General features: G+C 40.4%; 1 protein-coding gene across 4 annotated transcripts in view; it reads right to left on the bottom strand.

Moving 5' to 3' along the window:
• Positions 1 to 26,655, bottom strand: part of TNFRSF19 (TNF receptor superfamily member 19) — a 112,399-nt gene that overhangs the window by 65,224 nt on the left and 20,520 nt on the right. For all 4 annotated transcript variants that reach the window (XM_049867156.1, XM_049867159.1, XM_049867158.1 and 1 more), the window contains exons 2-4: positions 21,677 to 21,779; positions 18,092 to 18,202; positions 3,576 to 3,754 (exon numbers count right to left, since the gene is read on the bottom strand). In XM_049867156.1, coding sequence (XP_049723113.1) covers positions 3,576 to 3,754; positions 18,092 to 18,202; positions 21,677 to 21,745 — 359 coding nt within the window. In that variant the 5' untranslated portion in view covers positions 21,746 to 21,779. The remainder of the gene's footprint in view (positions 1 to 3,575; positions 3,755 to 18,091; positions 18,203 to 21,676; positions 21,780 to 26,655) is intronic.

Genomic DNA, 26,655 nt, shown 5'->3' with positions numbered 1-26,655 from the left:
TTTTAGAACATTTTCATTACCCAAAAAAGAAACCCTGAACCCAGTAGAAGTCAACACACACACACCCACCTGTCCACCCCCACCCGTTCTGCCCACCACCACCTCTGGGCAACAACTAATCTAGTTTCTGTCTACAGATTTGCCTATTCTGGACATTTCCTATCACTGGAATCATACAATGTTTGTCCTCTTATGTCTGGTTTCTTTCACTCTGCAGAAATGTTTTCCAGGTTGATCCATGTTATGGCATGTCTCTGAACTTCATTCCTTTTTACGGTCAAATAACATTCCGTTGTATAGATATAGCACATTTCGTTTCTTCATCTGTTGGTCGATATTTGGGTTGTTTCCACCTTGTGGCTATTACTATGAGCATTCGCACACAAGTTTATGTATGGACATACGCTTTCATTTCTATTCCGAATACACCTAGGAGTGGAATTGCTTCCTCATGAGATAACTCTTTCTTTAACACTTTGAGGTATTGCCAGACTGTTTTCCACAGTGGTTGAACCATTTTACATTCCCGCCACCAGCGTGTGACAGTTTCAGCTTCTCTACATCTTCACCAAATACTTGTTGCTGCCCAGCTTTTTTAGTATGGCCATCCTAGCGGGTGTAAAGTGGTGCCTCACTGCGGTTCCAATTCGCATTTCTTTAATGGCGAATGACGCTGAGCACCTTTGAGCTTACTGGCCATATGTATCTCTCCCTTGGGAAAAATGTCTATCCAGTTACTTTGCCCACTTTTCAACTGGGTTATTTATCTTTTTATTATTGATTTGTAAGAGTTCTTTGCACATTCTAGATACAAGTTCCTAATCAGATATAGGGTTTGAAAATATTTTCTCCCATTCTGTGGATTGTCTTTTCACCATCCTGATGGTATCCTTTGAAGCAAAGTAGTTTTCTAAAATATATTTTATTTTTTTTAGAGCAGTTTTAGTTTTATAGAAACATTGTACAAGAAATATAAAGAGTTCCCATATACTCCTGCCCCCTGAGGACTCTTTCTCCTATTATTAAGGTCTTGTATTTCCTGTGATGCATTTGTTACAATGGATGAACCAATATCAATACATTATTACTAATTAAAGTCCATAGTTCGCAGCCCTGGTGTTGCAGTGGTTAGTTGAGAGCTATGGTGAGCTATAGCTGCTAACCAAAAGGTTGGCAGTTCGAATCCACCTTGGAAACTCTATGGGGCAGTTCAACTCTGTCCTATAGGGTCGCTATGAGCTGGAATATAAATTAGGGTTCTCTCTTTGTATTGTAGTGTCCTATGGGTTTTCACAAACATACAATGTCATGTGTCCACCACTACAGTAAAATGCAGAATAGTTTCACGCCCCTAAAAATGCTCCATATGAAGTAAAATAGCTTTTAATGTTGATGAGGTCCAGTATAGCTATTTTCTCTTTTGTTGCGTGTTTTTGGTGTTTGACTACCACTTTTTGCTCATCCTTAGATGCTGAGTGTTTGCATAAGGCTGCGCTTGACCCACAACACTACATACCTACCCTGTTTCTCCCCTTCAAGGTTCCTGGGTGGTGAAAATGGTTTGTGCTCATTATAAACTGAAAGGTTGGCAGTTCGAACCCATCCAGAGATGCCTTGGAAAAAAGGCCTGGTGATCTGCTTCCATAAAGATTACAGCCTAGAAAACCCTAAGGAGCAGTTCTACTCTGTAATACATGTGGTCGTCATAACTGAGAATTGACTCAATGGCAGCGGGTTTGGTTTGGTTTTCTCCCCTTCAGGTCCAGAGCTTTATCTCTCCCTTTGCCTTCTACAAGGAGCCCAGAACCAGTCAAAACCACCCTGTGTTTGTGGGCATGTTCTGGTTAATCCAGATCAGAGTCCTTTACTTTAGAGATTTAGAGCATGGACTCTGGTGCTCACCTGCCTGAATTTCAGCCCAAGCTTCACCACTTACTAGCTAAGTGAACTTGCCTGAATAACTTAAACTTTTATAAGGTTCAGTTTCTTCATTTAAAATACTGTGAACATTATAGATATACTTCATGTACATTACTTTAAACCCAGTGCCTGGTAGATTATAGATGTCCAAAAATGTTTGCCACTCCTGTAATGCTGTTGATTCTGGTTGTTTCTTACGATTGCATTCAAGTCTGTTTTCTGCGTCTGGAATTCTGGTTTCTCCCTCTTCTTTGGTCTGTAGCACTGGCTCGAGGTTTTGCCCATTAAATCATCAGGATGTTCTGCTTTGTCTCTTTCCCCTCGTGTCTCCTGTAGCAATGCCTCCTCACTCCCTGACAATCCATGATCGGCGCCTCCCTGAGTCCAGCTCTTCACAAGCTCTGTGCTCCAACTCTCTCTTACATGGCACATTTGTCCAATGGTTGCTTCGAAGCACTCCAACCTTTAAAATTTCTCCCACTGGCTTTACTTCTCCACCTGCTGCAGGTACAGTCCCCCTTCTTTCCCTGGCCTGGGTACATTTTCAATGTGTACATTGAAGGTCTTCACCATACATATGTGCCCATTCCTTCACCTCCATCAAGCCTGGGCTCAGATCTTGGCAATAAAGCCTATCCCGGTTACCCAATTTAATACTGCCACCCTACCACCATGGCACTTTCTAACCCCCTTATCTGCTCTAGGCTTTCTTTTCTCCACAGCAAATTATCATTTCCTACCACTCCACACAATTTACTTATTCATTATTTCCTGTTTGGGTATTTTTAAAAACCTGTTAGAATACAAGCCCACATGGGCAGGGATCTTTTCCCTTTTTATTCACTGACACATCCCATGTACCTAAAACGATGCCTAGTAGCTGCTCAGAAATACTTGCTGAAATTGTTTAATGGTCACAATTGCATTTCTCTGATCACTAATGAAGGATGAATGATTATTGGCCAAATGTGTTTCTTCTTGCATAAATTGTTGATTCTTTGGTCCTTCTGTCCATATTTTTCTTTTTTATTGGTTTGGAGGAGCTCTTTACATTTTCATGACACTAATCCTATGTTAAGGCAGTGGTGGTTCTGAGGTAGAATTCTCATCTTCCATACGAGAGACCTGGGTTTGATTCCTGATCAATGGGCCTCATGCACAGCCACCACCCATCTGTCAAAACAAGGCTTGCGTGTTGCTGTGATGCTGAACAGGTTTCAGAGGAGCTTTCAGACTAAGACAGACTAGGAAGAAAGGCATAGAGACCTACTTCCAAAAGTCAGCTATTGAAAACCCTATGGAACACAATGGTCCAATCTACAACCAACCACGGGGATAGAGCGGGACCAAGCAGCATTTTGTTCCATTGTGCCTGGGGCTGCCGTGAGTCGGGGCCAACCTGATGGCAGCTAGCAATTACAATCCTATGTTGGTATGTTTACTTATTATATTTTATAACCAGTGCCTGGCAGAGTGCATGGCACTTACTAGGCATAAAGTATCTAGAGAATAAACATTGAGAGGCAAGGACATGAACACTTGACAAATACCTCAGGGTTAATATCAGTGTGCACTCAGGTTTGGAAGGGATCAAGAAGAATGTCTCAAAAATTATCTAACTGAATGATGAGGAGACAAAGACATCACCTACTTACCCTGGGAGGCAGTCCCCGCAGACAGCGTCACTGGTGACAGAGCAGTTTGCCTTCTGGAAGCGGTTCACCAGGGCACAGTCAAGACATGGCTTGCACTTCTGGAAGCCCCAGTCCTCCTTGAACCTGTGCGGCCTGCATGTCATACACTGTGCATCCTCCCCATAGCCAAAGCCGCACTCCTGTGGGGATTAACAAACAAGAGAAAGCCATTCAGATACTGCAAGTGTGAAGAAGGAATGGCTGCTGGGATAAGATGAGGCCCTGGTGTAGTCATCGCCGAACTGCGGCCTTGCTAGAGACAAAGGCAGTGCTTTGGCAAGTTCCAATGCGTCCTCCATTGTGAATCTTACTGCTACAAGCTCACTCAGTCATCCACTTGACCCAAGAAGCCTTGATTATTTGAATTAGAAAGGGCCGAGGGCTCCTGCTGCTGCACTATCACTAGACTAAGGCGGAATGATTGCACTCTTCTGGTCTACTGAAGGCAGTCCTGTGAGTGTCCAGAAACTAAAGTCGGTGAGACAGTCAGACATGTAGTCACTTACCAAGGCAGAAAACACATACTTAGATGTTAAGGGTCAGCTTTTAGGAACGGAGGACAAGTGCATAAGAAATTTCACAAGTTTACGTGTCCACGAATCTAACCAGTTGAGAGCTCCTTGAAATTTTTAGCACCTCAATATTTTCTGAAAGTAGAATGATTCTTACGTATTTTCTAAAAGAATGCTAAATTTGCGTTCAGATAAAAACCCTATGGTAATAAAATTCTCAAGCCTCTCCAGCTTTGGCCCTCAGAAGAAGCATTACATTCCAAGGATGGGTAAAACGAATGGCTCTTTGATCCACATTTGATCATTTCTATAAGTTCAAGAACTAAAGACAGTATGTTCTTGTTGCTTGCCGAGTCGATTTTGACTCACACTGACCCTGTAAGACAGAGTAGAACTGCCCTGTAGGGTTTCCAAGGCTATAATCTTTATGGAAGCAGGCTGCCACATCTTTCTCCTGCAGAGAGGCTGGTGGGTTTGAACTATCGACCTTTTGATTAGCAGCCAAGCACTTAACCACTGCACTACCAGGGCTCCTTAAAGTATAGTATATCATATAACGCAATTATCATGCAACCATAAAAAGGATGACATGTTTATTGACATACGTATATGCTCATGACACTTAAAAAAATAAATCGTAAAACAGAATTACATGTATGACCCCATTTTTACACAAAAACATTAACGGTAAGTCCTAACATTTACTGAGTGCTTACTCTACACCAGGAACTTTGTACACGTTAGCTCGTTAATCCGTATTCCTTCCCAATGAGGGAAGCATCATCATTATTCCCATTTCATGGATGGGGGGACTGAGCTTCAGAGAAGTTAGGTAGCTTCTCCAAGGTTAAAAAATCAAACCAGTTGCCATTAAGTGGACTCCAACTCATGGTGACCTCATGTGCGTAAGAGCAGAACTGTGCTCTGCAGGGTTTTCAGTGGCTGATTTTTTGGAAGTAGACCGCCAGGTCTTTCTTCCAAGATGCCTCTGGGTAAACTTGAACTTTCAGTCTTTTGGTTAGCAGTGGAGTCTGTTAACCTTTTGCACCACCCAGGGACTCTTCTCCAAGGTTTCATATCTAGTATTAGAACTAAGACTTGAACTTAGGCTGTTTAATACCAGAGTCAGACTTCTCAATCACTATACTAATAGGGTCTCTCAGGTTCTTTATGTATATGGTATATGTATACATAGAAAAAGGTCTGAAAAATTACATACTCAAATGCTAACACTTCATGAGGTTTCTATAGAACGTGTGCTGCTTGGCCATTAAACAAAATAACAGAGCCTTAAGAGCTGCGAGAGGGCATCCAAGCTGTGAGTGTGCAGACGAAGCCGGCACACACGGGCCAATCGCAGCCGGGGAGGACTGGCAGGGGCACAGTCTCTGAGGGCCTCAGCTTCCTCACGTCTGAACCAGGACGCCAGAATGCAAGTCCCAGCTAGGTTAACGTTCCCATTCTTCTCTAAAATTTGTTTATTTTAATTTCTTCTTGTATAGTTATAGTCAACTCAGCAGTACTTACTGGCTAAAAATTAAATAAAAATCAACACAAGGGATAGTATTTTCTTGGTTTCAATTGAATAGTATCACTTCCATCTAGAATTTTTTACTAATTAGCTTATTCACATTTCTGATGAGTGATGCCTTCTTTGCCTGTCTTTCTTATGTGTATCTTGAGCACGTATAACAAAGATTTGGGGAGAAAGAGAAAGTGTAGGGTCAACAACCATCTGAATCCTCAGTGTCCTAGCTGGTCCATGTCCTCAGCTAAGTGCACAGGCTAGGAGTAAAAAATACCACCTGATTTCAAAGAATAATTCACAAATAAGAATTTCTTTAAAATTGTTAACAGGGATTATCTCTCGGGTGGGGAGGGCGATTAGCGGAATTATGCAGCAGTTTCAGTTTTATCTTTCTGAAATGATTTACGTTTTGCAAACAGCATTTATTACTCTTGTAATTGGAAAAACAATAAAGACACATATTAAAAAGAATTTCCTTGGAAAAGTACTCCATCTCTGCAGGGCGGTCCGTGGCTGTCGGGCGCTTTGTGTATGGGCAATGCCGTTCAGAGCGGAGACAGATTTGTGATTTTGATAAGTACTTCAGTCGCTGAGCAAGCTATGTGCTTCCGAAGACTTTTAAGTGTAGGAGACAGTCTCAGCCACAAAGTATTCCAGGATCAAAGGGTGGCCTGAATGGCATTCTGAAGACAGAGAAAGCGGGGCTCTCATGCTAAGTGCCCACGTCAAGGTTCAGACAAGAGGAGTGTATGAAAATCGTGCTTAGATTCAGGTGGCCCAAATTCTAAGTTTCATGTACAAGTTAAAAGACAACAAAAGAGGAAGCCGGGTAGAAGGGGGAAAACAAAGGGAAAGAGAAAGGGGAAACAGCAACGGGTGAATTAAACTGGGAAAAAATGGTGTCGGATTTTTTTTTTTTTTAAAGCCAGGCTGAGGTAGGACAAAAACAATGCGTCTTTTCCTATGCACCGGAGCACATGAGTTTGCATACCAATCCTACTACTCGTTGGCTAGGTTATTTTGATTACCCTCTGATCCTCAGTCTCTTTATCTGTGAAATGCAACTAGTAATACTTGCCCTACAGTGTTGCTGTGAAGAAGAAATGGGAGAACATATAAAGCCCCTAAACTATAAATCGAGCACAGAGGAGGCATTCCATAAATAAAGCATATCTAAGATTATTATTTTGGATTCTCGACTACCCTTCCCTCCCCCCAAAACAAAACAACAACAACAAAAACTTCCTTCATTCAAATATAACGAAGTTTCAATGGGGAACAAGATCTTCAGAACCCAAATTTCTAAGTTCTTTGAAACATACCACTTTCCATCTAGAACATTGTTATGAATAAAAATCTTTCTAAAAAGCATCACAACTGTGCCTTTTAATCTCACCTTATTGAATCAACTACTGCAGGGGGCTCTAATACAAGTAACTACAGAGCCCGTGTCTCCTTTAGTGAGTCTGCTGTTTTAATACCCTCTGCCAAGCAGTCACAGTACCTGGTGGTACAAACCCATTGAGCTTTTAGGGTTGAAGGTTCAAGTTCACCCAGAGGTACCTCAAAAGAAAGGCCTGGAGATCTATTTTTGAAAAACCTGCCATTGAAAACCTTATGGAGTACAGTTCTTCTCTGACGCAAATGGGGCCACCCTGAGTTGGAATCGTCTCCATGTCAACTTGGTGGCCAAGGAGTCGACTGTCATTCCTTGCTCCTGTTGAATAGGGTTGTCTCCAAAAGTTTACTTCCTCCCTTCTTTCCTGAGAAACTAGATAACTGATCCAACTGGAAATGAGTTTTAATGATCTCATCTCTTGAAAAAAACCTATGTTTTAGTATTAGGGAAGTCTTGATGTTTCTTTTTTATTCCTGACTGTATTCTAGAGTTTTTAATTATATGCAAAAGTCATTTTGACCAATATTTATTTGCCATATATTCTGTATCATTTACATGTCATTCTATTTTATAGAATGGGCATTCATGAATATTGTGTGTGTGTGTGTGTGTCCATGTGCATGCATATTTCCAATCTACACTGGCAAATCAATGTAAAGAAAGGAAAAAAGGCCAGGCTCCAAATGCCTCATGTTTTGCCTTCATTCCCTAGATATTAACTATCTCTGTCTTGCGTTTATATGCTTTTGTGACAGCAATAATAATTTTTAGGGGGATAAGTTGAGGTGAGGGGTTGAAATATGGGACAATTGACTTCGTATCCATTACTACTGCAAAATAATTTCAAAATTTACTAAGCACATACCATGGACCATATACTCTCCTGAGACGTTTATAAAGATTGCTTAGTTAGGGGGACTTTTATTTAAAATATATTTCCTCTAGTATTTGCTATTTTCAAAAAGCTAATATTACAAAGAGTAGCTACTGAGGCTGCTTATGTACAACCAAATACCTCATGGGATCTGGTTCCTTGTTTTGGAGGTTTAGGGTCATGGTTTCATGGGACATCCCAGTTAACTGGCCTAACAATGTGTTTAGTGCTTCTGTTCTACCTCCTAGTTCGCTGCATAGTGCCTGGGGTTTTAAAAGCTTGCAAGCAGCCATCTAAGGCACAGCAATTGGCCTCTATTCACCAGAAGCGACAGAGAAAGGAGAGTCAGGGATAGGAGGAAATGGAATATGTGGTTAATTGCTTCTATGAACAACTGCCTACTTTGCCATGAGACCAGGAGAACTGGATAGTGCCCAGCTACCATTACTGAACATTTTGATCAAAGATTCCATAGAAGCATCCTGACCAAAAGGGAGAAAACTTGGAACAGAATTTGAAATTCTCATGGATGCTAGGATTTCTGGAGCCACAGAGGATGGATGAACCCCTGAACTATTGCCCTGAGATAATCTTTAAACCTTAAACCAGAAATATCCCTTAAGTCTTCCTAAAACTGAACAATAAAAAAAAAAAAAAAAAAAAAAACTGCCTTTAGCATTATGCTCTTTTAAGAACTATCTGTATGGGATCAAATTGACAACAGCAATTTGAAAGATTAGACAGAAACATTAGGGGGCAGTGAGTTTATGTTAATGAGGAAGAAACAACTCAGAAAAGGAGGGTGAGAATGGTTTTGCAACTGCAAGAATGTAATAAATGTTACTAGATTGTACGTGTAGAAACTGTTGAATTGGTGTATGTTTTGCTGTGTATATTTTCAACAACAAAATAAATAAAATTTAGAAAAAAAGATATTAGAAACCCAGTCCAATAATATTTTTAAACTTCAAAAAAAATTTGCAGTTCATGAAATTCATGAAGTGGTCATTCTACAAGTTCTCACAAACCTTGAGTTAGCTAGAAATTCAGGGAAACTGTTTCCAAGGAATTAAATTACAGTTTTTTACAAGGCCTATGGCAGCAAGCACTGTAAGAGCTGATTGCCATATATCTAAAACATCATAAACACAGAGACTCTGTAATTATTTTAAATCCAGGCTATAAAGTAAACAGCATATAAATATTAAATTACCCCCAATATAAGTATATGCTTTGATATGTTTTTATTTCACTTAGTAAAACTGGGTGGTTAAAATGCCTTGAAATCTTCCCCACTAAGTTCAGTGAAAAACTACCAGGAGAAGAAGAACCATCGGAACACAACTGAAAGTGAAGCCGAACAGCCTGCGACCCACTGCAACGCTCATTAGCATATGCTGAAATTGTGCATTTTCAAACTGGTTCTTCCACTTTGGCTAGAGGCTGTTTCTTTCCCTTTTTCTTTTATTATCATGTTTTATATTGCAAACCTACTAAACAACGTTTTCTTAAAAAAAATTTAAACTGTGCCTTTCTTCCCACCCCTAGTCCTCAACATCCTCTATACAGGCAAACACTGTTACCAGGTTTTTTACCTGGCCAGAATATTCTAGTTGTGTTTGTTCTCACACGCTGTTCTGCAACTACAATTTTTTTTTCCTGCACTCAATGCACCTTAGGGAATACTTCATATTGGCATGAAGACAGAACACCACCAGGAAGCCCAGCATATGCATGTAGCCTAATTTGCTCATCAGGAACTCTTTTAACACTCATTACGCCCAAGTGTTATGACAGAGATGGGTGGTGATGTTAGGTGCTGTCCATTCGATTCTGACTCATGGCGACCCCATGTATTACAGAATGGAACTGCCCCATAGGGTTTCCTAGGCTGTAGTCTTTACAGGAGCAGATCACCAGGTCTTTCTCCTGTGGAGTCGCAGATGGGTTCGAAAGGCCAACCTTTCAGTTAGCAGCCGAATGCTTAACTGTTTTGCCGCCAGGACTCCAAATGACTTGCACATGCATTGGTCAGATGACCTAACTGTGCATCTAATGAAAAGAGTATAAAATATTTTGTTTTCCCCCCAGAACTTTTGAATAGAAGGGGGCAATTTCCCCAGAATTATTATATTCTCTGGTAAGCTAGTCTGCTACACTGGAAATGGAAGAAAAGGTATGAATGGATTTTCGGTGGAATAAAACAAAGAGTACTTAAAGAAGAGGACAATAAGCTAGCCATGCTCACTGTGCTGGGTTTAGGCTTTCTGGGCTGCACTGGAGATCTCTTCCTATCACTTCAGTAGCAGGACTGTGTGTGTGGGTGTGTGCGTGTGTGCGTGTGTGTGGGTGTGTGGGTGTGTGGTGGAGGGGTAGTGGTCGTTCAGTGGTAGAATTCTTGCCTTCCATGCAGGAGGCCTGGGTTTGATCCCTGGCCAAGGCGCCTCATGTGCAGCTACCACCCACCTGTCAGTGGGGACCTGCATGTTGCTAGGATGCTGAACAGGTTTCAGTGGAGCTTCCAGACTAAGACAGGCTGGAAGAAAGGCCTGGCAAATTCCTTCTGAAAAATCAGTCAGTGAAAACTCTATGGATCACAACAATCCGATCTGAAACATTTTGTTCTATATTGCTGGGGCGGGGGGTGGGGGTCAACGGCAGCTAACAACAGTAAGTGTTTGAGTGTGTGTGTGTGCGTGTGCGCTTGGCTTGTAGGGAGAAGGGGAATAAGTAGTAGGAGCAGGAGGAAGAAGAGGGAGTCAGTCATGCGGTCTGGGCTTCAGCATTAGGTATGTGTGCTTCATTTTTATGGAGCATGATCTACCACTGGTATCAATGGTAGAGAAGCATTTCAGCTTTAAAATAGCCTATAGTCTTTATTTTTGAAATTATGACTTTAAAATTATGTACCTTAAAAGCCAGAAGGAAGGAGCTGATGCTTCCCTGAAACTATCTTTTTATTAACAAAATTTAAGGTGGGAAAATATACATATGGATAACATAATAGTGTGAATGTTTTTAAAAATGGATTGCCATAGGGTTCCTACTTTCTGCCTAAAATCACTCAAGAAGTGAACAATCCTTGGTACCTGACACCTTCTTTGTCCTCTCCTTCCCAAAAGCTGATCACAGCACCTAGTACATAATAGGCCAGTGGTCAATAAACAAACACTTGCTGAGTAAACAAATGGGTAAGCAAATATTGTTTAAGGCGAGCTTTCTAGAGCTTTTTCATTCCAGGGAGCAAAAGCCTGTCCAGAGCCTACAGCGATAGTGGAGCAAATGCTTAACAGCTAGGTCCACCCAAAGGCACCTTGGAAGAAAGCCCTGGTGACCTATTTCTGAAAAATCTGCCATCAAAAACCCTATGGAGCCCAGTTCCACCCTGACACACAAAGGATCGCCATGAGTCGGGGTTGACGCTACGACAACTGCTTTGGTTGGGTTTGCTCAGGCCCAGCAGTCCTCGGGTGCACTTCCTCCTGGGCTGGGAGAGGGTGGTTGGGAGCAGCTTCCCTTATCTGTGTTCCAGGACAAGAGACAGCTGCTTCCAGCTGGGCTGCTTCCACCCAAGCTGGCAGCCGCAGTAGCTCTGTCACTCTGCCCAATATTTTTAAGCCACATTTGGTGGCTTTCCAGTAGCAAAATCGCTCAAAGTAAACAGTCCCTAAATCCCCTTCTCTCTCTTCTCCCTTTACAAATCCAGCACTTAACAAAAACACTGGCAGATGCCACCTATATTTTAGACTAGTTCTACAGACCACGTGAGAACTCCTCACAGACCATCAATTGTCCATGAAACACATTCTGGGGCCTTAGGGCACAAGCACTATTTATTTGTACAGCCAATAAGTTATTAGCTTTGGTTCTTTGAACTTTAAAAGTTAAATGTCAAATTTGGACAGAGAAGAAGTTGTTTGTGGAGAAAATCTAGGGCCCAGAAATGGAAATGACAAATTAGCTTCATGTCAATGGTGTTCAGAAATCAGCTTTTTAATTTCCTTCAATAAAATAACACCAAAGAGATATTTTTCCCCTAACTTTCAGCTAATGAGAATATGTAGTTGAGGTTTTTTTTAAGAAAAATTACAAGCCAGAGCTTGTACCTGCCAAACATCACGGAGCTCTATTAGGTATTATTAAATATAAATAAAGTGAGCAAATCCGTAATTAAATGGCAGAAATGAATCGTTTTTAGTTTTTAAGTTACATGAATATTTTTGTGAATTTCTTCGTAGGGACTAAAACAATTTTCAAAAAAGGTGCCGTCTTTAAAAGTATGAAGCTGGTCCACGGGGAGGAAAGTATGTTGTTATTTGCAAGAGCTCATTTTTCACATGAACAAAAGTCATCCCAATAATTGGTTAGAAAAGCTTACTTTGAAAACTGTGCCAGAGACTTGAAGTCTGTTTCAAGTGGTTCATGCAAAAACTAGTTTCCTGATTTACTGCTGTGAGGTGATCACGTTAAAAGAATATTGTTGGCATTAATACTTGGTGAGGAGGAGAGTCACGACCGGGTAAATTCTAGACAGAGAATATTAAGTCTCATGTGGTCCCTCGAGAAAGTCTCATGTGGTCATCCTCTTCTACATATCCCAACGAGATGTTTATTTTCATGAACTGAAAGGATGCCCCGTGGCTGGGTAAAGCTATGAAGCATACTTATGGCTGAAAATGCCCAGCAGAGACTATTTATGGAGCAACATAAACCATATTGTGTATTTTTGCCACAGAAATAGAAGAAAGACATTCTTAATTACTGTTCACATCAACTTTCAAAAACTTGGCATTGCAATGGAAGAGAGAGAGATTAAAAATGGCTCAATGGAATAAAATCCTCAAAACAAACGCCAAATGGCTCAATGACCTATCACATATTTTCTAAGGATCAAGGAAAATTAGCTTGTTTATTAAGATGAACGGCTACAAAAGAAGCTAATTGAGAAGAAGTGATGCCTGGGGCTTTCAGCAAGGGAGATGAGTGACCGAAAGTGCTAGCTGAGATGTGATGGCTCAGCATGCCACAGAGGGGCCACGGACATATCATTAGAGTGTGGCACCACGGAGCAACAGAGACAGACCTGTGCTAGAAAACGTCTGGCAATGACAAGGACAGTTTGGAGAAAGAAGGACAGAAAGAAGGCTGACCTAGGAGGCTGTTCCTGCCTTCCACAGGCAGTTAGGGCAATACGATTCCGACAGCTCTTTGTTTTAGAAGTTGGTCCTAAGCCAGAATTTCTTGAGGAAAGTTCATCATTCTAGAGCCGTACCCTTCAATAAAGTAGCCATCGCCACCTATGGCTAAATATAAATTTAATTAATTAAAATGACATAAAATTTAAAAGTCAGTTCCTCAGCGATACTAGCCACATTTCAAGTGCTCACTAACCAAAGCTGCCATTTTGGACAGCACAGATACAACATTTCTGCCACTGCAGAAAGTTCTATTGGACAGCATAATGTTAGAGCAAGACGAGAGTAGCTTATTGCTGCCAAGTGGCTCCACCACCTTTCATCCTGGCACTGGTACTTACTAGCAGTGCCAATGGACAAATAATTAACCTCTTTGTACTTCAGTTTTTCCCTCTGTAAAATGGGAATGATTGTACTCCTAACTGGAGCCCTGGTGGCACAGTGGTTAAAAGCTCGGCTGCTAACCAAAAGGTCAGCGGTTCGACTCCACCAGCCACTCCTTGGAAACCCTATGGAGTTACTACGCGTCCACATCTACTCCATGGCAATGGGTTTAACCAGTTCTGTAAGAAAATGTGGTCATTTTCTTGGGGATTCAGTGGTACAATTTCTGCCTTCCATGTGGGAGACCAGGGTTCAAATCCCAGCCAAAGCACTTCATGCCCAGACGCCACCTGTCTGTCAGTAGAGGCTTGAGTGTTGCTATGATGCTGAACAGGTTTCAACAGAGCTTCCAGATTAAGATAGACTAGGAAGAAAGGCCTGGTGAACTACTTCTGAAAATCAACCACTAAAAGCCATAGGGTTCACAATGGTCCAATCCACAACCGATCATGGGGATGGTGCAGGACTGCGCAGCATTTTCTTCCACTGTACATGAAGGTCACGTGTGTTGAAGCCAAATCAAGACCAGCTAACAACAACAATAACATCTAAGAAGAATGTTGTAGGACTCTATTACGTAATACATGAAAATCATGTTGGTAGTACCTGGCTCATGATAAATATTAGCCAATATTATCTACTTTGGTTGCATGACATGTAGGTAGGGAATAACAGTTATAGACATATTTGGGAGATATTCCACATTCGTTATATTAAGAGACATCCTTTAGATGAACATAACCCAAAGTATCCAGGCTGGTAGGTTAGAATAGTAACCATTCAGACAAACGGTCAAAAAAGGGGAGGGTATTAATCTAAACAAACAACAGCAGTGTTGTGGAACCCGCTCTACAGACTCTGACCATCTACTATCTGAGAGGAAGTGAAAAGAGGCTGGGAAAACCACTGACCACACTCCCTGGGGCGTGCCAGGCTCACCCTGCCTCCAGGACTCTACCCAGCAGCTTCCAGCAAGCACCTAGCATAGGTTTAAACAGTAGAGATCTAACAATGGGAAATGAAGCCCAGACACCTTGAGAAAAAACAGAATTGAGTAACTTCCAAAGAAAATAATAATTAGGAGTAATAAAACCACAAATGGAAATTTTAACCACACCTGCTTACCCAAAGCATTCCCAAGCTTTGCTTTTAATATGCCGATACATGTTTGTAATTCAAAGAACCACAGAGTATTAATGCCCCTGACCAGAGTTTGTTATTTTAGATAGAAAGGCCTGCTGTTAGCAAAGCGGACAGAAGTTTTATGTTCAGTACAGTGAAACAAATAATAATGTTAGAATAAAGGTAATTTGAAAGCTTTTATGTCTGGTGCAAATGCACTTCTTTTTTTTTTTACCCTTAATATAAAGAAAACTTTAACTGTGGATATCAATAATTTAATGCAGCAACTCTATTTTTTTCATAATTAACTTGAAAATGTTTACATGCTTTCAAGATTTCAAACCCACAGGTAACCAAAACTGCAAGCCTCAATTAAAAATGTAAGGGCTCTCAGACTCATATGTTTCTTTACAACTTTATAGGTGCCCCTCAAAGCTATATATTTAGCACTCCAAATTAAGGGGAAAAAAAGGTATTTGCCTGACAATAAAAAGCTTATTCTTTTTCAAAATAATAAATTTCCCTTGACTTGTAAAGCTTGGAAGTGACACTTAACCAAGCTGAATATGCTAGTTAATATATGTGATTTATCTCATTTAATACACTCAGGACTTACCTTCTTTTCTTCTGAAAGATACGTTATTGCTGAAGATTTAAAACAGGCAGCCTAGGAAGAAAGTGCTCCAATTTCACGCATGAACAATTCAGAAATTCTGGTCCCCAAAGTAATTGCTTACAAAGAGCTCAAGGTCTTTGCCTTGATTAGTTAATTGGGAAATAAAAATATATTTGATTATTTTTATTTGTCTCTTTGAATCCTTTGCCTCTCTTATCTTCTGCATATTAGGGCATGAGTGAGGTTCCGTTGTTAATTTTATTTACTATGAGTTAAAACCAAGATAAAAATCTTAGCTAAGTAAGTTATTTATAATTCGCACACACATACACACATAAACATATACAACACACAAAAATGCATTCATTTTTATATTACTAAGGAACCCTGGTGGTGCAGTGGTTAAGCCAAAATGTTGGCGGTTGGAACCCCAGCCACGCTGAGGGAGAAAGCTGTAGCAGTCTGCTTCTGTGAAGATTCACAGCCTTGGAAACCACATGGGGCAGTTCTACCCTGTCCTATAGGATCACTATAGCGTCGCTATGAATTGTAATCGGCTACATGGCAGTGGGATTGGTTCGATTTGGTTCGATTTGACTTAAGCGTCACTTTTTTTTCTTTTTCAAAAAATATCTGAGGTTGGCTGATTCATTCATTTCGTGGTCAAGCCTGCACTAGGTATTTCTTAGGTGCTAAGTACTCTCTTTGGCAGTGCACCACACCACCAGCACCGTCGAGTCATTTCCAAATCATGGCAACCCTATAGGATGGAGAAGAACTGCCCCCATAGGGTTTCCAAGGAGCACCTGGTAGATTGGAACTGCCAACTTTTTGGTCAGCAGCTGTAGCTCTTAACCACTATGCCATCAGGATTTACGGGTTACCTGCTCTCAAAGTGGACACATTAGGGCATGGAACAACATGGTATACATTTGTGGCTCTGATAAGTACTAAGAATCCAGTTTTTAAGTGACATTGTTCTTTATTTTTATTCTTTCTCAGTCAATTTGTCCTGGTCTTTACTTTTAACAAAAAATAAAGGATAATAAGTATTGAAAAAGAAATATTAATAAATGAATTAAGTACACAGTGGCTCCATTATTAGACTGCTTCCCTTTGGTTGCCTCCCTCCAACATAATAGAGTTGGATAGCTGTTGGAATACTTAGGAAAGATTGCTACTTAAAGAAAAATATCTCTTCTAGATATCCATAGGAAATAATGAACTACAGAAATTTTTACTGAATAATTTTTTAATGTTCTCAAGTGATGGATTTTTAAAATAATAAAACTCTTAAAGCTGGTAGAACCTTCATCTGTGGGTCTGCTTCTCCAGACCTTGTTTTGAGGTCATGTTCTTCAGATTCAAAGGGTGAAGGTGAGGGGGATTTATTTACTCATCTCTCAGAATCTGTGAAGTTTGATTCAGATGTTCACGGAGATCTGGGAAAGGGCTTTTGGAAGTGGAAACAGCCTCATCTCTCTTCCTCTTGGGCGCTATCACATTGCTAGCTACTTTGCTCACCGATTCTAGCTATGTGGATCTTTTTATATCCAGCAGAACCTGAAATACTCCTGAAAATGCTAGTTTGGACAATGGGCAGGAACTGCAGATAACTAGCCATCACACAGGGCTCCGGGGTCAGCCCATTTTAATTCACTTGTAAAGCCCAGGATGCCTGAAAGCCCACCATTTACTTAACACAACACCCAGAGAGAGGCCTCTGCCCTGAAGCTCCCTGTGGAATGCATACATCTTTGTTTCCTGCTGCGTGCCCATCATTGATCAAAAATCTATGAATGACAAGACTCAACTCTAAAGAAAGGCAGTCTCTATGGAAAAAGCACTCCCCTTTAAAAGTCACTTTAAAGAAAACAATCGATTGTTCCTTTTCTAACAGGAAGACTTTGATGCTTTCTTTAGAACAAAAAGGTACATCAACACTCTGCAACTAATAACATCTTCGAAAGGTCAGAAAACAAAGCAACTGAATAGTTTACAAAAAAAGAAAGTTTCCCAAGAATATTCAAGAACTGTAAAATTTACTGTGCTATAAAATGCTATTTTTTTTTTCGACAGACAGTGGTTAAAGCGAGTATATTTAAGGTGCTTCTGGGAATAACATATTCACGGGTGGGAGTTGTCAATGAAATGTTCAAACCCCTGACTGAGCAAAGAACTACTTTGAAGCATCTGTGTTAAGACACTGCTGTCCTCTCTACTCCCTGACCACAATGGTAACTCATTTTAAGAGAAAGAAGGCCTGATAAATGACTAGTGTTTTATGTTATCAGGGCTTTTATTATTGATTCCTTTTAATTCATGCAAATAAAATTTAAAAATTGCACTGTTTTAATGAAATACTATAAACAGTAAAACCTTGTGTCAATTCTGACTTATGGTGACTCTGCGTGTCAGGGTGGAACTGTACTCCATAGGGTTTTTAATGGCTGACTTTTTGGAAGCAGGTCACCAGGCCTTTCTTCTGAGGCATCTCTGGATGGACTCCAACCTCCAACCTTTCAGGTAGCAGTTCAGTGCATAAACCATTTGCACCACCCAGGGACTCCAACTATACACACAAAAGTATATGAAATACTGACATTTGTTGAATTCTGTTACCAAACCAAACCAAAACCAAACACAGTGCCGTCGAGTTGATGCCGACTCACAGAATTCTGTTACAGCAGCACTAAATAACTGCTTACTAGTCTATTTCTTTTATACATGCATCGAAAGTATTGAAAAGAAAACTGTAATACCCAGAGAGTCACTAGAATTAAAGAATTTGGTTAAAAATGTATTCTAAAATACAGGTACGCAGCGTCCCATGCATTCAATATGTACCTTAGACAGCTCCATGCCTGGGCCACACTGTTTGCAGAGGACGCAATTTCCAGACCGATCCCGAAATTCTTGTTGTCGACAGTCTCCTGTTTCACAAATCACTTTACATGACTGGAAAAAACAAGTTAACAAAACGTTATCTTGAAATACTTTATTTATTTATTTTTTACAAGAAAGGAACAATACTTCTAGTGTTATTCGCATAACCACTGAACACTAACATTAATTCAGTGTTGTTGTCAGTTGCCCTCGAGTTGATTTTGATTCATGTCGACCCATGTGTGCAGAGAACTGCTCTGTAGGTTTTCAAGGCTGTGACCTTTTGGAAGCAGATCACCAGGCCTTTATTCCGAGGTGCCTCTGGGTGGGTTTGAACCACCCACCTTTCAGCTAGTAGTCGAGCACTCCGCCGATTGCGCGACCCAGGAACTCCCAATGTGAGGCAAATTTAATTTTCACTTTAGAAAGACAGACCAGAAGAACCCTCAGGACTATGGCCCTAAGATACCCTTCTGATCCAGAACTGAAGCCATTCTCAAAGACCGCCTTTCAGCCAAACACTAGTCAGGCCCATAATATAAACAATAATTACCTGAGACGAATGTGTTCCTCAGGACAATCAATTATACGAGATCGAAAGGGCAATATTTGCCCAAAAGTAAAGATGAGAGGGCAGGAAGGGGTAGACAATCCAGACAAAAGGAAATGGGGAACCCGGGGCAGAAAAGGGGAGAGTGCTGACGCAGCGTGGGGAATGCAACCAATGTCATGGAGCACTTTCTGTACAAATTACCGAATGGGAAACTCATTTGACCTGTAAACTTTCATCTAAAAAACAATAAACAATTTTTAAAAAAGGAAAGAAAAGAAAGGACACTTGCTGATAAATCAGTGAGCCTGGTTCTTGTCTGTATTCCAGAGAGTACTAATTCGTTTCTTTGCTGTCTTCCTCTGATACGCCTATGAGCACCTCAGGTAAAAAACCACTTAGGAGCCATTCCTCTTTCTAGGTGGTAAGATGCATAAAAGGCAGACACGCCGAGGCCAGAGGCCTCCCACTGCCTGAAAACTCCGGAGCTCAAAACTATTTTCTGATGTTGAAGAAATACAAACAGTTCATGTATCATGAACTGGATAAATAAATTAAACAGAATGGATTAGTAGAGCCACAAGAACTGTGAAATTATCCTTTAGACATTATCACAGGCATTTACTCTGCCACCCAGTGTTGATGTAGGCATTTCAGCCTTCTCCAGCTGAACTACATTTACGTAGAGAATGTCTTCCAAAATACAATTTCAGACAATCACGAGATCAGTAAAATTCCTGATTGACTGATGATGATGATGAAAAAGACAACAGCAGCCAAACTGTCTGAACTCCTTGAAGTAAAAGTGTTATGTAAATATGAGCTTACATTCTTACTGATTACGATTCAACCACTTGCTAGAACCCAGCAATACACTTTGGTTCATAGTATCTAAAAAAAAAAAAAATTGCCATCAAGTCAATTCTGACACATGGAAACTCCATGTATGTCAGAGCAGAACTGCTCCATAGGGTTTTCTTGGCTGCAGTCTTTACGGAATCGGATTGCCAGTCCTTTCTTCCTTGGTATTTTGGGTGGGTTTGAACCACCAACCTTTATGGCTAGTAGTTGTGTGCAATCCTTTTGCACCATCCAGGGACCTCTGGTTTAGAGCATAGGAAAGATTACACTTGGCAAAAACAAAGTTTGTAAGTCATTATCCAAAATATACTTTTTTTTTCTTATTTTACCTAAAAGCAAGTTCACCACTGACACTTTGATCCTACAAAACTGTGTTTATCTTTTTCTTAACAAACAGTATTTATGGAAAACGTTGGTATTAACAGAATCTCAGAATTGATGAAGATACTCAGTTGAACATCTTAAGTAGGAATGGCCCCAGGAACATGTCTGACTGTAATTCTGTTTTCCCAAATGGTAGGATCCCTCGTGGCGCAGTGGTTAACATCTCAGGCACTTTCTCCAAAGGAGAAAGGTGTGGCAATCTTCTTCGGAAAAGACTACAGCCTAGGAAACCCTGTGGGCCAGTTCTACCCTGCCCTACAGGGTTGCTGTGAGTCAGAATCGACTCAACAGCAACAGGCACAAGTTTTTTTTCTCCCCAAATGAAAGCTGAAAACCTTAGGAGGCATGAGGAACAGAGGCTGTTTTAATGCACAATGCCTATCACTGTGTCATGTACACGGAGATGCACAGTGAATTGCTTTTTGTGGTTACAATAATGAGCAATTATTCAGAACAAACTACTTCCACCTTGAAGCAGGAATATCTGTAATGATATCTGCCAACTTCCTTCAACAAAACCCAAGCTTTAACCTCTAGGGCAGGCAGGAAAGAAAATTCAAGGTAGGGTTTGGGATGGTAAGATTATTTGGGGCTAAAGGTCTAATAATTTCATCCCACTCCCTTAACCACCAATCTTGGAGGAGTGTGATTGTGTTTAAAGGAGCCAGAAGATTCCCTCCCATGGGATAGAGACTGTAATCTCTACAACCTCTTTGCTACACACACCCTTTATCTAATGTTTAATGATTTTAATTGAGAGAAAGTTTTCTTACATCTACCTGAATTCCAGAGCCCAATCTGACTCATATTTCCGCTTACTTTGTCTTCTAAGAGGAAACCCAGTCGGATAGTGGTTAAGTGTTACAGCTGCTATCCAAGAGGTCAGCAGTTCAAATCCACCAGGTGCTCCTTGGAACCTCTATGGGGCAGTTCTACTTTATCCTACAGGGTCGCTATGAGTTGGAATCAACTCAACAGCCGTGGGTTTGGTTTTTTTGGTTTGTCTTCTAAGAAGGCTTTTAGTCTTGAGTGAAACAATTCTTAATATACTTATAGGTTGTTATTATATCCCCATACCTAAATCAATTATTTCTGAATACCTTTATAGGTCTTCTGTATAAAAATTTCCAACTGCCTTTAATGCTTTTTTGGAAACAAGACAGATGTAACTGTATAAAAGTAATAGCTCTTATAAAAATTCATTCTAAAGCCAGCAGAAACCTCCTAAGTTATCGGCTCAAAACTAGAATTCAGGGTCTGTTGTTGTTGTTAGCTGCTGTTGAGTCAATTCTGACTCATGGAGACCCCACACATGCAGAGTAAGACTTCTCTATAGGGTTTTCAAGGCTGTGACTTTCAGGAGCAGATCACCAGGCCTGTCCAAGGTGCCTCTGGGTGGGTTTGAACTGCTAACCTTTCAGTTAACCATTTGCATCATCCAGGAACTCTCTGTTAGGATCTAGGATATATTATGTGAGACATATCTGTAAGTCCAACGTGACATTGTCATAATACTACAAGTAATGTTACAATTTTACAACTTCATCTAAATTTGAAAAAAACAATTTCAACAACTGTTATAAATGTGAAGACTGAACAGAAATTTTTAAATTGTCAATTAAATATAAAAATGATCAAATGGAATTTGTAAGAATTAAAAAATAATATGAGATCAGAGAGAGAAAACAGTTTTGGTATTGCTTCTACGAATTCTTTCACCACATTCTTGTAAGAGAAAAGAGCTTACTTACCAAGTAGGCTAGTAGGACCATGATGGTAAACAATGTTTTCTCTTGTCCCAGTAATACTTTTAAAGCCATTGCTCTTATTAAATGTAATTATTGTTGAAGGGTTCTAAAACAAAGAAGGAAATATGGCCAGCATTAAACACACGAGTTGCCGTGCACAGTACTGTACTTACTGTATAACATTTGTTGTTGTTGTTAAGTGCCTTTGAATCGATTCTGACTCATAGTGACCCCATGTGACAGAGTAGAACAGCCCCATAGGGTTTCCTAGGCTGTAATCTTTACAGGAGCAGATCGCCAGGTCTTTCTCCCGAGGAGCCTCTGGGTGGGTTCAAACCGCAACCTTTGGGTTAGTAGCAAAGTGTTTAACCGCTAAGCCAACAGAGCTCCTTCATATAATGTTTACCATTTACTGTAAATGCTAGATAATAAATATTGTTTATGTTTCAAAAGAACTACCTTTTAAAAAGATACATAGACAAAAATAATGAATTCTTTTAAAATTTAGGTTAAGAGGATTGAAACTTTATCTGCCTACATGTTATGTGCAAACTTCTACTAGCTCTGAATTCCAAGGCTACACAGGCCTTTTTTTTCCACCCAAGTCTCCATAGTGCCCAATCTCATTCATCCAGTAAAGAATTACATGAAAACAGTGACAACATAAACCTTGCGTTCATGTAGGTTTACACTGTGCCAACAGGATGATAATAGATAAAATAACAATTACCATTTGCTATGCATGCATGTGCATGACCGGGCACTATTCTTAGATGTTAACTTATTTATCCACATAGCTCCTCTAGAAAGTAGATGCTATTGTTATCCCCATCTTAGAGAAGGGGAAACTGAGGATCAGAGAGGGTTAAAGTAACTTGCCCAAGGTCACATTACTAGTAAGAGAAAGAGCCAGAACTCAGACTCAGATAGGCTGGCTCCAGTGTCCCTGTTCTTAATATACTGTGCCACAAATACCCTGCAAAACCACCTTCTATATTTAATAAAGAGTATGCTTGCATCTTGAACCTTCGTCACTATTAAGAAGAAGACAGCTAACTTTTGACATTTATGAATTCTTCCCACAGCCAGTACAGTGCATATTATCTATGAGCAGAAAAATAAGCATTCATTCCAAACCATCTCAAAGGCATTTTCAAGTGATGGAATTTGAGGCACTGATGTGATATTTCAGTAAAAGTAAAACAAACAAACAAAAAGAACCTCTTGATTTTGACCAGAAATGATCTAAAATGTAGAAACAATTCCAACAATTTTTCACAGGTCCACACCATGTCAAGAGAAGAGATTTATATTTTAAAAAAATGTTTAAAAGGTTAAAAATCATCTGGTGGCTCCATCTATCAGGTAGGAAACAAAAGCTCTGTTTCCCTGTAAAGTTCAATCTTCCAAAACTAACAGAGACCCAGAGCAGATAATCTGACAATTTAGAAAGAAACCAGAGCAGAGAATCGCTGGCCAAACAGCTCAAGAAAAACAATAACAACAACAACAAAGGAAGTGGAGCTGGGCAGCCTGCAGTTCCAACTGCCGGACAAGCAGGGGGATGGGGGGAGCCTGAAGACGGCACCAGTGGCTACACTCTCAGGGGCCGTCACAGCAGGGCAAATTCTCAGAGTGGGAAAAATCATCTTATGTTTCTTGAATGAATGACCCATTTGAGTGGATTCAAATAGCTTTTTAAAAAACTTTTCTGGCTTCTTGCTCACTGCTTTTTTTCCACTTGCATATCTCAAAATCACCCCACGATTACTCAACCATGTGATTTACTGTGGACACAGGCTTGGGGTCAGAAGATACAATCACATGCGCTAAAAGGTATGCTTCAGGTTACTTCCTTCTTGACATGGACCGAAAAGAAGCAAAATAGTAAGACAACAAAATAATAACATTTGTTAATTTTTAAAAAGTAAAAATGTGTAATTTATATAAACCCATTGCCGTCGAGTGGATTCCGGCTCATAGTGACCCTATAGCACAGAGAAGAACTGCCCTCTAGGGTTTCCAAGGAGCAGCTGGTGGATTTGAACTGCCGACCTCTTGGTTAGCAGCCAAGTTCTTAACCTCTGTGCCACCGGGGCTCCATAATGTTAGGATCTCTGGTGGCACACTGGTTAAGAGCTTGGTTGCTAACAGCAAAGTCGGCAGTTCGAATCCACCTTCTGCTCACTGGAAACCCTACGGGGCAGTTGTACTACTATGAGTCGGAACTGACTCAATGGCAACAGGTTATAATTTACATAGACCTAATAGGGTCGCTATGAGTTGGAATCGACTTGATGGCACTGGGTTTGGTTTTTGGTTTTGAATCTAATACGGAAAAAAGAGTACCAAAGCACCTGGAACACATGCATGATGCAAACAGTTAATGCTCTTGGCTGCTAACCAAAAGATAGTAGGTTCGAGTCTGACCAGGGACACCTTCAAAGAAAGGCCTGTCAATCTACTTCCAAAAAACAGTCCACTGAAAACCCTCTGGAGCACAGGTCTACTTTGATGCACACAGGGTTGCCATGAGTCGGAGTCAACCCAACAGCAACTGGTTTTACCAAAACATTTACACAAAATACGAGAAAAAAGATTAATAGTCAGAGCAACTACTCTGGACAGAAGACATTACTGGGGTAGTATACTAACTGCTGAGGAGGACAGACAAACACTGTACTGGATTTTTTTAAAGACAACCACTGACGTGCGTATTAAGTTAAAAGTCACGGTACCATGACTTTGACTTCATATGTAGACTTATTTTACGAAAAAAAGAACATAACAAAATATTAACAATGGTTGGGTTCACACTGTGGCATTATGAGTCAACTCTTCCCCCCTTTTTCTTAAAAATTCTAATAGTGTGAATATTTCATTAATAATAATTAAAAAAATGCATTTAATGTTCTTGGGGCCAAAAAGTAAGTGACATGGTCTTACTCCTTGAAAAGTTTATGAATTAAAAGAAGTGACAAGGAAAGAAAAACAAAACACAGATAAACACTACCAAAAAAAGGAGAAATGAAATAAAATACTATGATTTTTGCTTCGCAGAGATTTTTCTTTTTAGATGATAAGCTAGAAAAAAAAAATTAGTGGAACTATATAGTCTATGTGCTGACTTGTATTATTCTCCTAGCACACAGGCTAAATTGAGTATTTTGAATGAGAAATTCAAAATTAGCATTGCTGTACCTGAATTTTCAGGGGAGCAAGCGGAGTTGCTCCCGCAAATTATTATGTAAGCTCCTTAACCTGGCATTTAAGCTCTTTTGAATCTCACCCAGCTGGCCACTGCGCTTGGCCATACCAAAATACTCATGGTTCTTCTGAACGTCCATGGCCTCTCCCTCCCGCACAGACCGTAACTGTGGTGTGGACAGTCTTTTTATTGAATTCCTTCAAGGATCAGTCCAACTCTCCCCACTGCTGAGAGGTCTTCCATCCCCAAACCTCCATGGCCAAGCAATAGGGAATGCACTCGCTCCCTGGGTCCTACAGCCCTTTCTACAGTTAGGTAAGCATTTAGCACATTGCACACCAACTGTATTCCTTCCTATTGTCAGTTTTATTCATCAGATTGTACGCGCCTTCAAAATAGAGACCATGCGTTACTACTCTTTGTATTCCCAGTGCTTGGCACGATGCCTGGCACGTGAGCTGCTCAGTAACCCTTGCTGAATGAATAAAGTCAATGGAGAAGCACAAAACAACGAAGAATATATTGTGAAAAAGCAAGTGAGATCTGGTTGACATAACAGACTTAAGTCTTTCTAGTGAATAGAAAAAAATTCTATTTTAGATGTACATAAACTATCTTATCTTATTATATCTTCAAGAGATTAGACTAGTTGTTGTCGTTAGCTGCTCTTGAGTTGGCCTCCTAATCATGGTGACCCCATTCACAACAGGATCGGGTCACTGTGATCTATAGGATCTATAGTCTGTCCTAGCCTGGAAGCTCCCCTGAAACCTGTTCAGCATCAAAGCAGCATGCAAGCCTCCATGGACAGATGGGTGCTGACTGCATAAGGGGCACTGGTTGGGAATCAAACACAGGTTTCCTGTATGGAAGGGGAGAATTCTACCACTGAACCATAGTAGAAAGTTTTAAGTAATACAGTGATGCATTTTAAGATATACTGATTCACTTAAAAAGCGCAAGCAGTTCCTTTACAGAAGATTTCTTACAGTGGAAGCTGGAGATCTAGATAAGCCATGAAAATATATCACTTCTCTTTCCTTTGCTTCTCTTTCAATCTGGCTTTTTATACCAAGAGATTGGGAAATAATTTAGACTGGGTAAATAGTTCTCAAAGAATGTGGGAAGATTTAAAGTCCATTTATGGCAATCAGTTCTAACAGTTTTTTGCACTTAAACCCAACGTGAGTAAAAATAGTCTGGGTTTTATTGGGAATTGTCAGGGGAAAAGGGCAACCTTCTGGGTTTTATTCCATTTCTTAGCAACGTCACTTTGATCTTGCACATGTATAAGGAGATAAAAACAGAACCTACATCTTAGCAGTGTTGTGAGGATTAGCTGAGATCATGGGTATAAAGGACCTAGCCCTGTGCCTAGAACATAATAAAAGCTTAACTGATGATGGTGCTGATGTTGTTATCGTTGACGTTGTTACTGAGAACGCCACTTATTAGCTGTGTGAACTTGAACAAGTTACTTAACCCTAAATCTCAGTTACTACCTCCACCACCTGTCAGTCTGCCGTACTCTGGTGGCTTATGTGTTGCTATGATGTTGGAAGCCATGCTACTGGTATTTCAAATACCAGCAGGGTCACCCATGGTGGACAAGTTTTGGTGGAGCTTGCAGACTAAAACAGACTAGGAAGAAAAGCCTGGTGACTTGCAAAAATTAGCCAGTGAAAACCCTATGGATCATGACAGAGTATTATCTGATATAGCACTGGAAGATGAACCTCCTAGGTTGGAAGGCACTTGAAATACACAGTGGCCA

This window comes from Elephas maximus, chromosome 23 (assembly GCF_024166365.1).
Source record: "Elephas maximus indicus isolate mEleMax1 chromosome 23, mEleMax1 primary haplotype, whole genome shotgun sequence".
NCBI classification, from domain to species: Eukaryota; Metazoa; Chordata; class Mammalia; order Proboscidea; family Elephantidae; genus Elephas; species Elephas maximus.
This window is presented reverse-complemented; position numbering and strand designations above follow the sequence as displayed.